Here is a 19,930-nt window from a genome sequence, read left to right on the forward strand (position 1 = left end):
CGGTTTATCTGGCCAAAAGATAGGATATAAATAAATGCATGAAAAATACAGCTTTTAATGGGGCACCCCTGATACACAAGACTTTACCCGGACACTTTCTCCACGAGTGATTTACACTATAATAATGCCTTCATCTTACAGCAGAAGTGGAGAAGCCTTTCAGGCTGACAGCCACATTTTCTTGGGGGTAGACTTGTGGAAACCACATGCCAGTAGTGGTCAGAGCTGGAGGCAAGAAGTAGGCAGGGCAATGGATATGATTATCACACAACAGCCAGTTTTCTATACACACCCACACATTGCTCTATCCCGACAAGCAAGAGGCATTACTCCAATTCAAGAACACATTCCAGCCAGGCATTAGCACTCAATAAGGCTTTGGGCTTGGCCCATGAGAGATGTGGCCTGGGGTCCTGAGGAAGGACACTGCCTGTTAATAATAGCTAAATGTGCATTATGTGTTATCTACATGGACAATAGCTGGACAAATGATCCTTGTGTTGAATTTTTGACATGGTCCTGAGGTCTTCCTTTCTTAAGTGATCCAGACATCAGGAGTACTTGAGGCAACTTTATCAAAGAAAGGGGGAGGTGTTTATATTCCTGTATACATTTTATGCAGCATGTGGTAGGAAATAGAGGAACATGCATGTATAGGCTACTAGCAGAAGCACTGCCTTGGACCAAAGATTGGGTGGGACCAGTGGTGCAAAGCAGGTTGCGGGAGGCAGCCTGGCCCAGCTCTGTGGGGCATCAAAGGCAGGCTTCTCCTGAGCATGAGAAAGGAAGCTCTTCTCAAGGAAGCTCAACATTCCAGTGTTTGGAAACTGGCCAGACACTTTTTATTTCAGAAGGCAATTGGGCAGGAATGGCATTTTCAATTGTTGTACCAGTTTGGCTGCAGATAAATTTCAACACATAAGTATCTACCTGCCTGTGTGTAGGGGCTGCATGCCATTATGGCACCTGTGCAACTGGGTGCCTCAGTTGCATGGATCCCCCCCCCCCAAAATACCAGCAGCTGCTTGCAAATTGAAATTTTTCAACATGTGGTTGTTGCAGGAAGAAGATGCAAAAGTGGAGGTAACGCTAAAAACGTGGCCCCACTCTACTGCCATCACAGATATAAACTACATATGAAAAAATGTGAAAAGGTCTCTATATAGTTCACCATGTGAAGATACGTTCTCAAAACTTCTCAGCCTTGAAAGTTTGTGGTATGGAAAGAAAATCTGTTTCACCGCAGTCCTATGACTACTCAGAAGTAAGCTCCACTGAGTTCAATGAAACTTGCTCCCAAGTGTGTTTAGGACAGCAGTCACACTTGCTTGGGGGTAAGCTCCATCAAGTGTGACTTACTTCTGCCAACCTAGCAGTTCAAAAGCATACAAGTGTGAGTAGATAAATAGGTACCGCTGTGGCAGGAAGGTAAACAGCGTTTCCATGCACTCTGACACTTGTCACAGTGTCCCATTATGCCAGAAGTGATTTAGTCATGTTGGCCACATGACCCGGAAAGCTGTCTGTGGACAGACACCAGGTCCCTCAGCCTGAAGCAAGATGAGCTCCTCACCCAATAGTCTAGTTGTCCTTTACCTTTTACATGTACCTACTTCTGGGTAGACATTCATAGGATTGTAGGAAGGTGCCCACAGGATCGTGGCTACCCCTCTAATTTGTTGGTAAGATTACAGCTTTGTTTTTGAAAAAGATAATAATCTAAAGGGTTACTATTGCTTTATTTTTGTTTGTGGTTTAAGTGCGTATTTTTAATTGAACCTCATTCTAGGGGCTTAAGTAAATGATCAGGCAAGGTAGAAATTTAATAGATAAGTAAATACACTTTTGTATCAAATTATCTTTGTTATCTTTTGCAACCAACGCTTAACATTAAAATGTCCTGCATGCATACAATTTGCTATAATAATATTTTCCATTTGCTTTTTTGTTTTTCAAAAGTGCATTAAGCCTTAAATTGAAAGGGGGAGGGTACATTTTTCCCCATATGCTATTTGTTAACAAAATGTTTAATTCTCTTCTGCAACAGAATTTCCAAAGTGTGGTCATTATTTTTAAAAATTGCTTCTGTCCATAGTTAAGTTGCTTGTCAAATTGCTGCCCCCAAAAGTGATGCTGTGTATTGATTATAAGCAATAATTACCGTACTTATTTGCCAAACTGCATTGCATGTTCAGACCCAGAAACTTCCCCCCTAAATAAATTCACACTTGACTCAAATTTTGGTTTTGGTTTTTGGCAGAATTTAGGCCACAACCTTATTGATTACAGAAAGTGACTAGCTCCCTGCCATGCAGGTAGTGCTGACCCAGGGTTCCAGCACAGGTCAGCCAAGGATGAACGCCTGGATAAGCGGAAAGCTGGGAACAGGCTATCTCTGCCACCCAAATGTCCCCCTGGACTCAGGCACGGGCACAGTCCCCTCTCAGGGGTTGACCAAACCATTGAGTCCCTGGATTCCTTTAACGGAATACCCTTCACATAGGGATGGCGAGAGTGTTTTCCCATCCCTATCACCTGAACCAGAGACTATCCGCAACCTTACAAGTTGTGACAATTTGCTACGTAGTAGGCGAAACCCAAATGGCAACAGCCAATCAGCCAAGTGGGGGAAATTCCTGCCGTGCCCCTGTCCCAATGGCAGACGACAGACAACGGCATAGCAAGATCAAGCACAACAGCCTAAAAGTAGGGAGAGGTGGGTGGGTGTTCCGAATGCACGCACCGAAAGAGGAAGCTCTGGGTCACGTGCATGGGCATAAATAGGTCCCTCGAACCATTTAGACTGCGTCCCATTGGTCAGATTACACCCAGCTACGAGGGACCTCGTACCCACCCACAAGACAGGGTGTCGGTTTCCAGGTCTCACCGCAATACATGCCCTCTTTAAGGATGGACTCGATTTGTCACAACTGGCTTAAATAAAGAGGTAATTATGAGGGAACGCTATTTAAAAATGCTATGTACATAGTGTTTCGGTAGCTTCTGAATTCATACCTAAATTAGAAGGATATATATGTATTTTGGAGTCTGGTAAATTCTGCCCTCACTCCTGCCCCGTCCAGGTAAGCTCTTGCAACACCTGTCTCAGGTGTGGCAGCTCTTTGACTAGGGATAGAAGAAGGCATCAGTCTCTGTTCTACCCCAAGTACATCACATGCAGTGCTATTTCTGTTCCGCTGCAGTTAGGCTTTGGGCAAAAACTACATTATTCGTCTTAGCTGTCCATTGTGTCAGAAATGTATGTACAGTGGTGCCTCGCAAGACGAAATTAATCCGTTCCGCGAGTCTCTTCATCTAGCGGTTTTTTCGTCTTGCGAAGCAATCCTATTAGCGGCTTAGCAGATTAGCGCTATTAGCGGTTTAGCAGCTATTAAAGGCTTAGCGGCTATTAGCGGCTTAGCGGCTTAGAAAAAGGGGGGGAAAGGGGGGAAATCGCAAGACTCGCAAGACTTTTTCGTTTTGTGAAGCAAGCCCATAGGGAAATTCGTCTTGCGAAGCACATCGAAAAACGGAAAACCCTTTCGTCTAGCGGGTTTTTCGTCTTGCGAGGCATTCGTCTTGTGGGGCACCACTGTAATTAATTATATATTATGCTTTATTATGTTATTTCTGTTCTGGATATGGGATGAATAAGCGAACATCGGTAATTCCCACTGAAAGTCTATGACATCCCTATATTTGACATTGTCCCACCACACAGGCTGCTATTGGGAGGAGTGTACAATTTTTGGACAACCAATGCAGCCATACCTGGCTGTCTTAATTGGCTTTCTGATATGATTAATCTGATGGAATCAAGCTAGTAACTTCTAAGGTCATTAGTGATGCTGGGAGCAGGGGCTACAAGTGCATGGAATCTAAATGAGTGTATTTCAATGAATTAGTTTTAGAAGTTTCCTCCCTCCCCCCCAAAAAAAATTAATGTCACGTAGAGGGCACACAATTCTCCATTAAAAAGACCTAATACTTGGCTACCACCCTAATGAGAGGAGCTAATTCATCTACCAACAAGAGCTACCTATTTTTGCATGATTTAGAGTGGAATCCTGTGACTTCTCTTGATCCCTCATTTTATTTCTGCCCCTTTTCCTTCAGAATCACTCTCTTATTGCATTGCTCAGTTTTGTCTTCTTGGTCAAGTAATGTGACCAATGTCTGCCCTGAACCAAACTAACTTGTAGTCAGCAACTATAAGGACACTGTGTTGGCAATGGATGATAATAGATACATTGCAGCAGCCATCTCTAATTAACAAATTCTTAATTCCACATGCTTCTTCTAATAATTCTTCATTATGGAAGTTCAATATTCTACCTGACCCTCTATCAGAACTCCCTTGACAGCAGTATAAACTTACATATTGGCAAAAATGCGGGTGATATCATTGAAGAAGTTAAGCATCAATGTAAGCTCGTAAAAGTTATCACTCTTAACTTTCCTTTTTGGCTCTAGAATTAATCAGTAATATAGACAGGTATTACATAGATTTGACACAGGTATTGAACTGGAGTTGCCCACTTGGCTGAGAGACATAAAAACTGACATACAACAGCAAATTGCCAAAGGTTTCACACTGTGGCAATTGCCACACCAGGCTTCATTTTATTAAAAGCAATTTAATTGCTTTCAATGCTCTCTGGAATGAAAGCTGAAAAGCATAACAATAGAACTGTTGTGATATATAATTGGGGGTGTAAGAGAATTCCATCAGAAATGGAAATGGGAGTGGAAGATGCCATAGTTTACATATTCAAGGTCAGAAATGGAATTCTGACCTCAGTTCCACAATACATTTCCAGAATTCTCATGTTTGAGGTCAGAAATGGAAATAATATGAACATACACCATCATTCAATGTTGTTGTTTTTAGTCTGACAATGTTACATAAATAATCGAGCCATTTAATTTTCTGCATTTGTAATTTTTCCCTTTCATTGAAATGCAATGAGGTTCATTTCAGCCATAGAGGATAGCAAGAATAACACAGGTTTTAGCAAAGCTGAATTGCAGCAGAACAGAAACAGGTTGGGATGGAAGTCACTGTCTCCTTATACCCTTATGCTGAATGTTGGTGATTAGAAGCATAAAATTAAAGACTAGATCAGGTATGGGGGACCTCAAGCCCGAGGGTCAAAGGTTGCTCTTATGGCCTGTCTCTGAATCATGCCTTTGCTCAAGGCAGAAACTTTTACTGACCCAGCTCCTTGTCTTTGTCCTTTAGTGCTCTTGAGTCACTGAACTATGATTATGCCTCTTGCTTGCCTCAATGGAGGAAGAAACATGAGGGGGTGGATGACCTCTGACTTTTGTGTTGCTGGAATATAGTCTATCGTGCAAAGGTGGTGAGAATGGAGCTGGCAATAGAGATGGCAATGTTAACCAGATTAATGTTTAACCAGAGGTGTATACTCAGTGTGATCTCCTTTACTGTGCTGATTTCATATGGCTGGTTACTTTAAGTCTTTTTAAAAACATGAGCAGTTTACTTGCCTGCTCCTGTGTAATATTGTTGTCTCATTATTGAGAAAATGTGTGTAGCGCAGAATTGCATCAGAGAGCTCATATCTGTAATGTATTTTGCCAACATATATTGGTGAAAGTCACCACCTATCAACTTCCACCTGCATCTGAGTGTTGGGTCCACATCTGGATTGTGGTGATTATAGATACAAGTAATTGAAATGCTCACCCCAGTCAACAACACAAAACATGGATATTGTATTTGTACAGGTGTAACTTTTTTCAGGAGAACAAATCCTTGAATTATGGAGAAATTTAAAATGCAGATGGGAGAACAGCAATAGTAGATTGTGGGATGAGGTGGTGGTGCTCACCTGACCTCTGGTAGGTTGTGTTGCTGCCGTTACCAGGTGGTAAAGGGGGAGAGACGAGGTGGTGCCAAAGTTAGTGTGATGCAAATGCACCTCTGGAAGCACCAAATGGACTCTGCCTGTGCATTTCCACCATGCTAACCTTACCAGTTCCTTGCCCCTTTCCTTCTGCCTCCCAGTAAGCAGTAGCAACATGACCAACTGGAGGTCTGTTTAGTACCCCCACCCCATTATACCATTCAGTGATAGAGACCATATTCCACCAAGTTTTGAGTTCTTACAAATGAAATCCCATTCAGACAAGATGAGATGAAGCAAATTATATATTAACAAAATCTATAACAAAGATAAGGAACCTGTGGACCTCCAGATGTTATTGGAAAGCTCCAGTCACCCCCAGCCAGCATGACTGGTGGTCAGGGATGATGGGAGTTGGAGTCCAGCAACATGTGGAGGGCCAAGGGTGGCAACCCCAATGTACAAGACATGACTAAAGTGTGAATGTGAGTGTTAACAAGTAGCAAATTAAGTGGTGAACTGGGCACAAAACCTATAGGTAAACACTTAAATTGATTATTTCATAAATGTGGCAACATGAGTCCTCTTCAGATGTTAAGAAGTTGTTAAGTTGTAAGCTGACATTGCCACATTGAGTATCAAAGGGTGAATGGAACTTGTAAGCATGTTTGCCTGAGATGAACTAATCTCCCTTAAATCATGAATCATGAAGGCACTACGTTAGCAAAATTTGTATTATACTTGATATTTAAGTCCTTTGCAACACCTTCACTTGAGTGGCCTCAGTGTAACAGAAGCATGCTTGCACATGGCTGCATGGAAAGGATTACAGTCTGCTGACACTGGGATTTAGCAGGAACACATAAATATGTTATCTATATAATTGACGTCGTTCTTAGTTGGGAATACTGTTGCAAAAGAACTTGTTCCAGCTGTTCTTGTTGGAAGCTCTTGCTGAGAAGAAAAAAAGCCAAGAAGCTTTCCTTAGGTCATGCACTAATCAAATATTTTTTTGAGGAAAAACAGCTGGAACTGGACGATTCCACTCCCCCAAGCTATTCAAAGACTTGAGAGCAATCCTACTATCTTCTTGAGATAATATATAAAGCTGCTAATCAGCAGAAAGCATCATTCAAGCACCATGCTTGAGTGCATGCTTCTTATTTGTTATTTGTTAATGATTGTTCTTTGAGTTGATTGCTTATTTCTCACACTCTCATTCCCCTGCAATTGAAAACTTTTGAATCAAGCCAATCCAGCTTTATCTGAACCACTACAAATCACTGTCATTATGCTTGCTTGCTTGTGTGCCCATCCACAAGGAGGGAGCCCAGTGATTACATCAACCAGCCTAAAGGACCCTAACATTGCATGACAGTACATAACCCCAAATAAACTTCATAAAGTGGTTAATGGTCATAATTCTACTTGTTGCAAGTGCATTAAAGAAACAGGGGGCCATTCCCAATAGCAGCTGATAACTGGATAAACAAAGAAATGTATTAGTAGAATTCCCAGATTAAGTCTGAAACTTGGCACTCTAAAAATATATACCGTATTTTTTGCACCATAACACTCACTTTTTTCCTCCTAGAAAGTAAGGGGAAATGTCTGTGCGTGTTATGGAGGGAATGCCTACGGGTGGCATGCCAACAGATTTTCCTCCTCTAAAATCTACGTGCGTGTTATGGTCGGGTGCGTGTTATAGAGCGAAAAATACGGTATATTATTTTTTATTTTGCATATAATAAAAGCATAAACAAGAGTAAGAAGCTGCAATGGTTCTTATTCAAAATACAGTGGTGCCTCGCAAGACGAAATTAATTCGTTCCGTGAGTTTTTTCATCTAGCGAATTTTTCGTCTTGTGAAGCACGGTGTCGGAAAAGTTTTGGAAAAGCTTCAAAAATCACCAAAAAAACTCCAAAAAGGCTACCACACCGCATTCTATGAGTTGCTCCTCGAAGTCAAGTCGCAACTGTATTAACGGTGTTAAGAAAAAGGAAACAAACTTGCAAAAAACGCAAGACGTTTTCGTCTTGCGAAGCAAGCCCATAGGGAAATTCGTCTTGCGAAGCAGCTCAAAAACCGCAAAACCCTTTCGTCTAGCGAGTTTTTCGTCTTGCGAGGCATTCGTCTTGCGGGGCACCACTGTATTGGAGAAGATATAATAGTGTGTCCCTTAAAGTCAGGAGTAGGGAACTTCAGACCAAAGGGCCAAATGTGGGCTTCTAGACCTCTCTGTATGACTCTTGGGACTCTGTTCAGGCACCACACACCTCACCAGGCCATATCTCCTACTGCTTCTGCTCTGTGCCCTCATTGAGTGCTTTGTTCTGACTGGAATATGTCATTGAACTGTGATAATAATGCCTCTTGCTTGTGGGAGTGGAGATTTCAGAAATATGGGTGGGTGTCAAAAACCTTTGACTTTTGGATGGGTAAAATATAGCCTACCAGCCAATAATTTGATGGTTTCCCTTATCATAATGCATCAAGCAGCCCTGGAAAACATTTATATTAAAGGGTGAGATATAAATTCATAAGAAGGATGTGGTTTTATTTCATTATTGGTGCAACAACTGTGGAGTTCCCTCAGCAAGAAAGTTCACCTGGTCAAGATATTTTTTCCTTCTCCCAGGCATTCTTTGAAATATACTCGGAGTCCTGTAGTGATTTCATGCTCTTTATTGCAGCTTGTAAAACAGTGATTTGAACTGACCCCCAAACCTCAGGCTTTTATATACATTATTTACACAATGAGTCCCGTCTGATTGGCTGATTCTGCTTCCCTCTTGGAGCCTGATTGGTCTTTTCCTGCAGGCCAATCAGTTGTTGCATTCTAGGATCCTATTTGCCTGTTGTTCTAGGATCCAAGCTTAGTACATAATATTTTTATTTATTAATTTAGATTTACCAGAAAGGAAAATATATTTTGAAGACTGTTACTGAGGTATCAGAAATTCTTCTGAAGTTGTGGTGAATTTTTAGAAAGTGGGTTGGGTTTATTATTATTATTATTATTATTATTATTATTATTATTATTTTCCAGCTGGCAATACATTGAGTTTGAGATCATTGAGAATGTCTTGAAGAATAACCATATCTTGGTGCAGGGATGGGCAATCTGTAGCCTTCCAGATGTTGTTGAACTGCAGCATGCATCATCCCTCACCACTGGTCATAGTTTGTAGGACTGATGGGATATGAAGTCCAGCAATGTCAGTTATATACAGAGAAGTACCACATGCTTTCTATGCTTCCTGCAGGAATCCTTCCACACCAGTTGCCATACAGTGCCCTACAGTGTAGCAACTTTTCACTTCCATATAATATGTGGGTTTTATTTTGAATTGCAGCCCTTGATATGAAAATGCTGACTTAAAGGGCGGGGAGAGATGATTTGGTGTGAAAAGACATCCCAGAAGGTGGAGAGTTTGTTCTTACAGTAACTAATTATTGTTTTGTGTTTCTCCTTCCTTTTCTCAATAGCACAAGTCCAGCTCACAAGTACTACCTAGCCATGGACCCAGTATCAGAATCCCTTTACTTGTCAGATACAAATACCAGAAGAGTTTACAAGGTGAAATCTCTCAGTGAAACCAAGGATTTGACCAAAAACTATGAGGTAGTGGCAGGAAAAGGTGACCAGTGCCTTCCGTTTGACCAAAGTCACTGTGGAGATGGAGGACGGGCTTCCGAAGCATCACTTCACAGCCCCCGAGGTAGGAGAATGACAGAAGCTGAAAGAGTTGTCCTTGACTGCAGCATTTAAAACAGGCTTATTGTTGGGCTCTACCTCCCATAAGCCCCAGCCAACTTGTAGGTTCCTCATCCCTGAGAAACTTCCTTTCATTATGTGAAGCTCATGGATGAAATGAGCCCTCAACAGCTGAGTGCAAGAAGTTAACTTTAAACTCCCCCCCCCCCATATTTCAGCACCTTCAATGCAAAGAATAATATATTTCATGTGTTTCAACTTGTCTGTTACAACCATTGCCAAGTTAGACCATTGAGTTTTGTTTTGCTCTGTGCACATTCCCTCAAAAGATAGTGAGACTTCTGAGTGTGCAGCAAGGATGGAAAATTATAATTTATTATTATTACTTATGAAATTTGTATCCTGCCCTATACCTGCAGGTCTCGGGGTGGTTCACAACATAAAATCACAATATAAAAAGACAAAACACATAATAAAAACAAAAACAGGAAAAACTCAATAATCCCTTCCCCAATAATCCCGAACACATTTTAAAAGGGCAGTGGATGTCAATCAGCCAAAGGCCTGGTTTTTGTTTGGCGCCTAAAGGTGTATAATGATGGAGCCGCTACAGAAAAGTATTGTTCTCATGTTGCCACCTTCCGGTCCTCTCATGGAAGAGCGACATGAAGAAGGGCCTCAGAAGTTGATATCAGGGTAGGTTCATATGGGGAGAAGTGGTTCTTGAAGAATTCCTCCCTCCTTCTTGAAGAATTCCTCCATTTCCTATGACCATTGGTTGTGCTGGCTAGGAGTTAGAGAAGTTAGAGTCCAGGAACATCTGGAGGGCCACAGATTTGTCCCACATTTATTTCAACTATTCTCCATCAATTAATGAGAAAAGAAATGGCATTTGAAAATAATCAAAAGGAATGTAATTTTTTCAGTAAATTTCTGTGGATGGCATGCTAGGAGCACTGGCGGAGGAAGGGGGTGCAGTAGGTGCAGCTCGCCCTGGGTGTCATCCTGAGGGGGGGTGAGATCACCGCCCTGCCCCCATGGGCAGCTAGCTCCGCCTCTGGCTGGGAGGTTGTTGTGCTTAATCTTGTTTTTGATAAGGTGTCTGGGAAGTGTTTGTAAGTGTTTCTACAAATAATCTCATCAATGGCCTGCACTCTGCAGTCTTCCCAGGTGCCTGTGATTCAATTCTGTACCCATATGCTTGATGCATCAAAGACATACTGGATTTTTTATGAGTAAAACCTAGCCAATCATTTTAACAGGCATTATAAAGGTGTTCAATTGCATAGGATGGTGGAGCTCATTAATGCACAGTGTGGGTAATTTGGAATAGAAAGTGCCCAGCAACTCATGGGAAGGTGCTTAAAACCTTGCAAGACTGAGGTCTAATGTATTTGCTTCTGGCTTATTAGCCTTCTAGTGTACAGCAAATGCCTAATTAATAGCTGTGAGGGAAGGTTTGGTCCCGCCATCCAGCTCTGAAGTAATAAACGAAAACTGTACATCAATAGAAATTTGAAATTAACTGAGAGGCAGTATAATGTCCATGACACATAAGAACCCTCATTTGAAAACCAGCTAGTAAGAGATTGCAATTATAGTCACTTTAATACATTTCTAATGATGGAAAATAAGTGTGAAATAAGCACAAATAAGTGTTAATATTCAGGCCAGCAATTAATGCAGGAAATCAACTCTAAAGGAAGGTAAAATATATGGATGTAGATACTTTTTTCAAGAAAATAAGAATCAATGTATCACTGCTGACTGAAATTGATTATATCTAATTAAAAGACAATTATCTGCTCCGACTTATTTACTTGCTTGGTGGAAGTTTCTAACATGGAGGTTTCAGAATTGCCTGTGCAATTTCCAAAAACAATACTGTCATCATCTAAGTTACCTTGTAACCCTGAGCAACAATTCAGATAGTTATAATGATTTTCCCCAAGTAGCCTTGGACATTTGCAATATTTCAGTAATGGAAAAATAAATATGTGGGCCTATTTACTATTTGAATGGGATACGGTTCAAAAAAATCTCCATGAAACAGTGACAACCAATAACCTTTGCTCATCTATGTAGACTGTGTAATAAAATCCTTTACTAAAAACAAAACCCGTTAAGAAAAGGTCTTGATAAAATCCAGACTACATGGAGTTGTTCACAAAGGAATAGGTGGGATTACTGCCCTGTTCTCAACAGAGATACACACCCTTGTAGGGACCAGGTGCATTACTCAGCTGTCCTGCTATGTTCCTGCTCTACACAACAAGCCACTTCATCTAACACTGTCAATGCCTGCTAATGGAGGACAGATACCTTGCCACTGTCATCCATGCTTCATAGATGATTTTAATGCAGTGTGCATGGGGCTGTCTTTGAAAATAATCTGGTAGATTCCACTAGTGCAGAACGAGACAGCCTCCCTCCTTTTAACAGCAGTAGTCCAACATTAGCGTATATCATCCAATTCGTAGTTGTTGCACTGGCTGCCAGTTCATTTTGGGACAGAATTCAAAGTGCTGGTTCCTCAAAACTATATAGAATGTTGTTATCGATTGGTTTCCCCACCCAGGTGATCCATGAACGCATTGGCAAAGGTTAACATTTACAAAAGTATTTAGAGGATCAAGCCAGACATCATAATTGCATATTGTTTGTGAACCTTGTAATTTCAGTTTCTCACTAAGCATATGTATTTCCACCAAACAGGTTTTAAATGGCATATTTTCATGTTCTGCCTAGGTAATTCAAGTGCATGCAAAGTCATATTAGTTCTGTTTGGTCATATGCTTCTTGTGTTCTTAGAGCAATAGTAACTTTTTATTTTTAAAAAAAGTAAGAGATTGCACACCTTTAAACTCTAAATCAGTTACCTCTTATTTTAATTCTGTACCATGGCGGCCTATAAATAAGTAATTGCATAAAATTGCTTTAGTAATTCCTCAATGGTAGCTTTAATTGAAAGAGTCAAAGATATTTAGAATGGGTGACATGCAAATTGTTAGAAATTGTTATGTGTTAGAACCATAAAATTAACCAATTGGATCCACTTTTTTCCTATTTAAAAGTTTTCTGAGAAACTGCAAATTCTTTCTGAATACAATTGGCATGTTTTCTTTTTATCAGACGTCTCTGGGAGTTTATGAAGTTTTCTTGGGGAATTTTATTTTTTTGCAAGTTGAATTAGAAATGTAAAATAACTAAAGTTATTTCAAGCAAAATAGCTAAAGTTAATTCAGCTACAGTTGAATCAGAAATGTCATATTACTAAAATAGTGCAAAAGAACCCCCTCCTTCTGAAAGGGAACTTTCCAAGAGGGAAAAGACATCAGGAAAAAATGAATGCAAGTTCTCTAGCTACAGATTATGCCCATCAACTGCATATGTATGAATTCTTCCATTTACATATCTGTTTTCAAGATGTGTTGGAGGTTTATGGCTTCCTTATTGCATGATTGACAGTTCTATAGATAGTCTTTGCAGAGGTAAGCTCAGTGAGGCTTACTCCCACATAAGTGTGTACAGGATTACAAACCTAAGCTAGTTTCTCTCATGCAGAAAATGTGATGTCTTTGTCTAAGAGGCACATAGATGCCCCCTGAGGCTTTTTCTATATGTGATAAGGGACAGGATCTTCCACTAAAAACTGGTGTGATGTAGTGGTTAGTGCTGGGAATCCCCACTCAGCTGTGAAGTTTATTGGGTACCTTTGTGCCAATCACTCTTTCTCAGCATAACCTACCTCACAGGATTGTTGTGAAGACAGAATGTGGAGAACCATGTGTGCCACCTTGGGAAAAAGGAGGGATATAAAGGCAATAATAAATAAATACCAGTTGTTGGGGTCAAACAACAGGGCAGTATGATTCAAGAAGGCTTGGAGTGCTAACGGAGTTGTTGCTTTTTTCTCTAAGAAGATCCCAGGTTCAGATCTGGGCACAGCTATAACATTGTGATTTGTTTATTTATTCCATATAATTTATATACTCCTATTTTCTTCCCAGAACTACAATTCCCCCAATGCTTTAAGAATAAATCCCTCTTCACATTCTAAGAAGAATGTGTTCAAAAAGAAAGAGAAGACTGAGAACAGCTCTTGCTCCATCTATGTTCTTCATAACTTATCAGACCATTTGTCCATCTGGCTTAGCCTTGTCTGCTCCAAGGGGTAGCAAATGTGGTGCTCTTCATATATACCCATAGTTGGACTACAACTCCCATGACTCTTGGCCATTAACCATACTGGTTGGACTGATAAGAATTGTGGTACAAAATAAATCTAGAGGGCACCATTTTGGGTACCCCTAGTTTATGATCACTGATTGCAGCTCTCTGGGGTTTCAGACAGGAGTCTCTCCCAGCCCTGCCTGGAAATGACAAGGATTAGAACCAAACTAGATGTAACATTGATGGGGTTTGAGATTTTTGTTTTTAATTCAAATAGCTGCCATGGAAAAGAGGAAACAGGATTAAGACTGTGACATGCCAGGATATGGGTTAATACTTTCTCTTCTTCCACCATGGCCCTAATGATGCTCACACCTGGAAATTCATTCATTTATTTATGATTACGCTTATATTTCACCTTTCCCCCGATGAGGTCAAGGAAGCATACATGGTTTGCCCCCCCCCCCGCCTTTATCTTCACAACAACCTGGAGAGGTAGGTTAGGCTAAGAGATAGTGATGCAGAAAACTCACCCTCTGAGCTTCCTGTCTGAATGGTGATTTGAACCCAAGAGTCTAACTGTTTTAGTTCCGGGTAGGCTTACTCACAATTACCATCTTGCCTCGTTTAACCCTCATAATAGGGGAGGAGCAATATTGATTACCATGTCAATGGTATAAATTGTAACAGTTCCACTAGTGCGTGAGAACACAAAAAGGGGGGGGACAACACTGTAGATAGCTTTAGGCTGCAATCTATAAAACAATTGAACAGTTGGGTCTGTTCTATTGACTCGAATGGTGCAATGTTAGCTTTAGGCAACCGTGCTACATTAAGTAGCTTATAGATTGTAGGCACATTTCTAAACCTTAAAATACCACCAGACATAACACCAATATGTGCTTTCCTTCCACATTTTCCTTATGTTAATATGAAGCTGACAGCAAGTAAACCATTAGATTCTTACATACGGCAGATGTGAAGAGTTTGCAAGCTTGGGTAGAGAGGGAGGTGGGGAAGACACCATAGCACAACCTTCACCAACCCTAGAGGGAAGGGCTGTAGCTCAGTCATAGAGCATCTGTTTTACACGCGGCAGGTCCCTATATTAAATTCCTGGCATCTCGAGGTAGAACTGGAAATGTCCTCTGTCTGAAACCCTGCTGAGCGATTGCCAACCAGTGTAGACAACACATTGAACTATATAGGCTAACTCAATATAAAACAGCTTATTACTTTTCCTCCAGATGTTTTGAGCAGTGGAAGGGGGTTGAAGTTCAAAAACATTTGGAGGGCATCAGATTGGCAAAAGCAACATAGCATCTGAAGTGGACAGACTTCTTCCCCTACCCCAACCCCCAAAAATCACTACACCAATATGTTTAGAGAAACATTCTCCATCTGTAGGTGTTTACTTTTGTTTAAGAGTTCAGTATTTCAAAAATATGTTTAATCGCTTGTTTCCTTCTCATGGATCCATTAATTTCTTCTTTTTAAATCACTTGACTGTAATTGCTTATTCCAAGCTACTTTGAGGCCCTCTGGTTGAGAACGAGTCCCAGATCTGCTAAGCAAATGAGTAAAGCTAGTTTAAACTTTTGTTTATAACCCATCACATGCAGGCGTTAACTGAGTCTGTAGAGATAACATAGAGAGCTGCCATATGCTGGATCAAACCATTAGTTCATCTGGTTCTGGACTATCTACTGTGACAGGCAGTGCTGTTTTTCTAGACAAAGAGGTGCTGGAACTCACCATGAACACCCCCCTCATTCTCTTATAATGGCAATGGCACCCACCTAAGAAGTGATGGGTCTGAGTTCCAGTGAGTTCCATCTGGAAAAAAGCCCTGGTGAGAGGCACTGGATAGCCATGGTTTCTGGCAAGAGCCTTTCCCTCTTCTACCTGGAGATGCTAAGGATCGAACCTGAGACCACCTGCATGTCATGAAGCTGCCAATGTCAACATACACTATGTAGCCAAATCCAAGCACAATCAACAAACAGAACTAGAAAACATAACTAAGGGTGGGGAAACTACAGGGGAACCCCCAAAGTAGGTCAATGATGACTTGAGCATGCTTAGTTCCAATGAAATGCTAACTGACTGCCAGAGGGCAGGAAACTAATGGGGGTGTGGAACACAGTATCCTGAATTACTACAGACTTAATGGCTGCAATGCCCTCTGTGTGGGCATTGGTCCAGAAGTTGCAGCTAGTGCAAAAGGTAGCAGCTTTATTGCTCACTGGGGCAGAATATTGTCATCAAGTTATGCTGCTGCTGAAAGAATTACACTGCCTACCAGTTAGCTACCAGGCTACGTTCAAGGTACTGTTACTGGTGTAAAAAGCCTAAAAGATCATCTAAACCATGGTTTGGCAAGGCCCGGGGGCCAGATCTGGCCCAATCGCCTTCTAAGTCCGGCCCGCAGACGGTTTTGGAATCAGCATGTTTTTATATGAGTAGAATGTGTGTTTTTATTTAAAATGCATCTCTGGGTTATTTGTGGGGCATAGGAATTCGTTCATTCCTCCCCCCCCCCAAAAAAAAGTCTGAGGGACAGTGGACTGGCTCCCTACTGAAAAAGTTTGCTGACCCCTGAACCTTTCTGTCCTCGGCTGATTACTGAGCTTTGCAGAAGAGGACCTCCTGCAGATAGCATCTCACCAGGAGGTCTGTTCCATACAGTGCAGGCATCAGGCTTCCAGGGCTCAGCCACACTTTCACTTGACCCATATTTTGATTGTAGTATGTACTGATTAATTTCCCTGGGTCCAATACCTTGTTTAGTTGTTCTGCAACTGTGCCTTGTGAAGATCAGATCTTACCCACTGAATTGGATCTTGTCAGATATGCGGATTTTACTTAACTGAGCTTCAATTCTGTGGATAAGATTGGGTTTTTGCAAGGCACAACTGCGGAACAAGATTGTTTATATTGTTAAATCACTTTGGGGTGTTTCATGGGAAGTGAAATCGATCCATCAATTAGTAAATGGGCATGACTGTCTGGCCAGAGTCTGAAAAGAAATCCTCCACACTGGCAACATTTTGCTGCAGATCTCACTTGTTTTTACTACCTTTGGGCATTGACTACTTCTAATATTCAAGAAAAAGGATTTTGAACAAAGAATACTATCTAATAGAGCAATAATTTTAAGTTCATCCTTTTCATATACTTTTGGCTATATAAAAATGGCCAGTGTAGATCTTCATATTGAGTTAATCTTACCTTACCTAAGCTCAGACAAGCCTTTATGGCTATCTCCTTTCAGACTATGCTATTGGCATGATTGATTGCCAATATCCTCAGACTCAGTATAATGCCTTTGTAGACCTGCTGAGATAGGTTACATATTGTTTTTTCTTTGTACTTGGAACCCCACTTTAAGTTTCTGGATATCTTTTTATTGTGGTTATACTCCAAAAGGTATAAGCTAAGAGATACTGTTATCTATTGTTAGATAGTGCCTTTTGTGGCCCGTGTTTGTGTGACTTATAAGTTGTCTCCTTTTGCACGGTTGCAAAGAGCCATACAAAGGTGCTTTCAAGGATAGCTATAAATTGTCATGGCGATACCCTGATTTCATTATAATTTTATTAATCATTCGATTTTTATTGCTTGTTTTTCTTGCCCCTTGTTCCATTGTTTAACCTTTATCTTTGATTCTGCCTTTCATTTACAGTTTTATATACAATTTTATAGTATTTTCAGTATAGTTAAACAATCAATCTGTGAGTGCTTAGAAAAAGATGCTGTGATTACTAATTTTGGACCACAATAAAGGTGTGTGTGTGTGTGTGTGTTTACTAAGACCCAGCATGGGTTTCTTAAAGACAAGTCATGCCAGAGGAGTGTAAAGAACACCACAAACACAGATTAAAGTAGAGCATGCACAGAGTGATTCAGAATAAAACATCAACTCAAAATACAATACAATACAAAGATATAAGGCAAATATAGAGTTATGTTCATACACCTATCAATTGTCATCTTAGATGGGCAATAATGGATTCTATCATATGGTGCTATCAACTTCTTTGTGAGAAAGTTGCTTGGTAGTTACATGTCTCCCTATCTTGCTGTCATAGTCTTTTTTAAAAACCATCATGCCATAAACAGAATGTCATAAACATAATGTCATTTGTGCCTTTATGTGTTTTAAAGTTCCTCTGCCCTCTTTAAACACTTCTGATGTCTGATTCAATATCCTTTCATTGTCTATTTTAATGGAGTTTGGAGAAAATGATTGCCAGATCTTTTATAGATTTCCAGCCCATGAGAAGTTTATTGATCCATTCACCATCCCCATAATGCCACTCCCCATTTCTCAATAAAATGTCAATCCATCAGTTGTTGCTTGTTATACTCCACATTTGCTTGAATCACTCCCATGGGCACTACTATCTTTTCTCCTATGTACATTTTTGTGTGTGATGACTTCCTTTGTTTTGATATATGAAAAAAATTCTTTGTACTCTATACATGAGATGACAGACAAAGCAGGGCCAGTGCACAGTTCATTTCTGCTCCTGTCCATCAAGGAAACAAACATTGGGATTTATCTTTCTATGGTATAATATCTATGTCAGGAACAGGGAACCCATGGTACTCCAGATGTTGTTGAACTTCAATTCCTATGAATCCTAGCTAGCATGGCCAATGGTGAGAGATTATGTGAGTTGGAGTTCAACAGGTCCTCCATCCCAGATCTTTGCCAAGGTTTGGACCTTTCTGATTTCTTACAGGCTACCACCACCTTGAATATACTACTTTTTATTGCACCCTCTGAAACATCAATCTTTAAACCAGCTCTCAGGAAGGCAGGAATCCTTTTTCACATCCTGAGTGGCTTATCATTTTTCTGCAGAACTTGTGTGCATTATTGTTTCTTTTCTAGCCTTCCTTTGGCCTTCCACTACATCCCTTGCTGCAGTCTCAATTGTCATTCCAATTTTTTGCATTATGGAAGGGGGGCTTCCTTCAGTTTTGAAGCGTCTTCCATATACTTTTCACTGTGAAGTCCACATCCACATTTTTTTGTCTGTTTGTGCGTTGTTAACCCAATCTGTGCAATGCAATCCCGTGCATGTTTGCTCAGAACTTATATGAAAGTGTGCAGAGCAAATATGGGGAACCAATGGCTGTCTAGATGGTGCTGGACTTCAACTCCCATCTGCCCTAGCGAACATGGTTGGTGGCAAGGGATGATAGGAGCTGTAGTCTCACAATATCTGGAGGGCCACAAGTTCCCCCATTTCCAGAATATAGCTTAAAGTCACATTCCAAAAGCTGTGTGTGTATGTGTGTGTGTGTGTGTGCATGTATTTTATTCTATAAAAAACATTGCAGTCACAGAATAAATGTGCTTTCAAGGTGGACCTGTTTGTAGAACCTGAATCATTTTACTGTAACTACAGGCTTTGGTAGTAGGTTTCTGCATCACAGGAACTAAATAAAATTTAGAATATAGAGGTTATAAGGAACTATAATTATAATTATGCTTCTACATGTGAAAAGAGACATTGCTGCATGCAGAAGGTTCTATGTTCAGTCACTGAAAACACCAGGTAGAGCTGGGGAAAATCTCTTATCAGAAATCCTGGAAAGCTGCTATGGGTCAGTATATACAGCACTGAATGAGATGGACTAATGGTCTGACTCAGTATGTCACTTTCCTTTGCTTCTCTGTTCCTACCCATCTGTCTAAGGTAGTTTGATGTTTGCTGGCTTAATCTTTCTGCCCTGTCTTCCACATACTGCTCACCACCACTGTATCTTTTTTCTCACTACTGCATATACAAATAATAAACAGGTTTTTACAGTTCTTAAAATAGTTTGTAGCTGTATTTGTAAGCTAGTTCAAGCTGTAAGAGAGGCAAGATAGAAATATTTAAGTAGATAGGTAGATTGATATATGAAATATTGTTTATTATCATCATCTGGCAAATTCAGTTTAAATCCAACTACTGATTTTCAGGCTGGAGTTTGTGTTTTCATAAACCTCATTGCTTTGAGCTATTCCCCCCCCCCCCCAGTTTCTTCATTCTTTATGGGAGTAAAGCATGTTCACAAAAGCGCAGAATAATCACTGTGCTTTCAGAGGAGTTTTTTTCCAGATGGTTTCATGAATTTGAACACACATAAAAAGACAAATAAAATGGAGGG

At 40.6% G+C, this 19,930-nt stretch overlaps 1 protein-coding gene across 14 annotated transcripts in view; it reads left to right on the forward strand.

The window, feature by feature from the left end:
* TENM1 (teneurin transmembrane protein 1) overlaps window positions 1-19,930 on the forward strand; it is a 395,160-nt gene that overhangs the window by 313,103 nt on the left and 62,127 nt on the right. For all 14 annotated transcript variants that reach the window (XM_081180104.1, XM_081180105.1, XM_081180115.1 and 11 more), the window contains one exon: window positions 9,361-9,593. In XM_081180104.1, coding sequence (XP_081036230.1) covers window positions 9,361-9,593 — 233 coding nt within the window. The remainder of the gene's footprint in view (window positions 1-9,360; window positions 9,594-19,930) is intronic.

The sequence above is a fragment of the Podarcis bocagei genome (genome assembly GCF_964188305.1).
Source record: "Podarcis bocagei genome assembly, chromosome: Z".
In the NCBI taxonomy this organism is placed as follows: domain Eukaryota; kingdom Metazoa; phylum Chordata; class Lepidosauria; order Squamata; family Lacertidae; genus Podarcis; species Podarcis bocagei.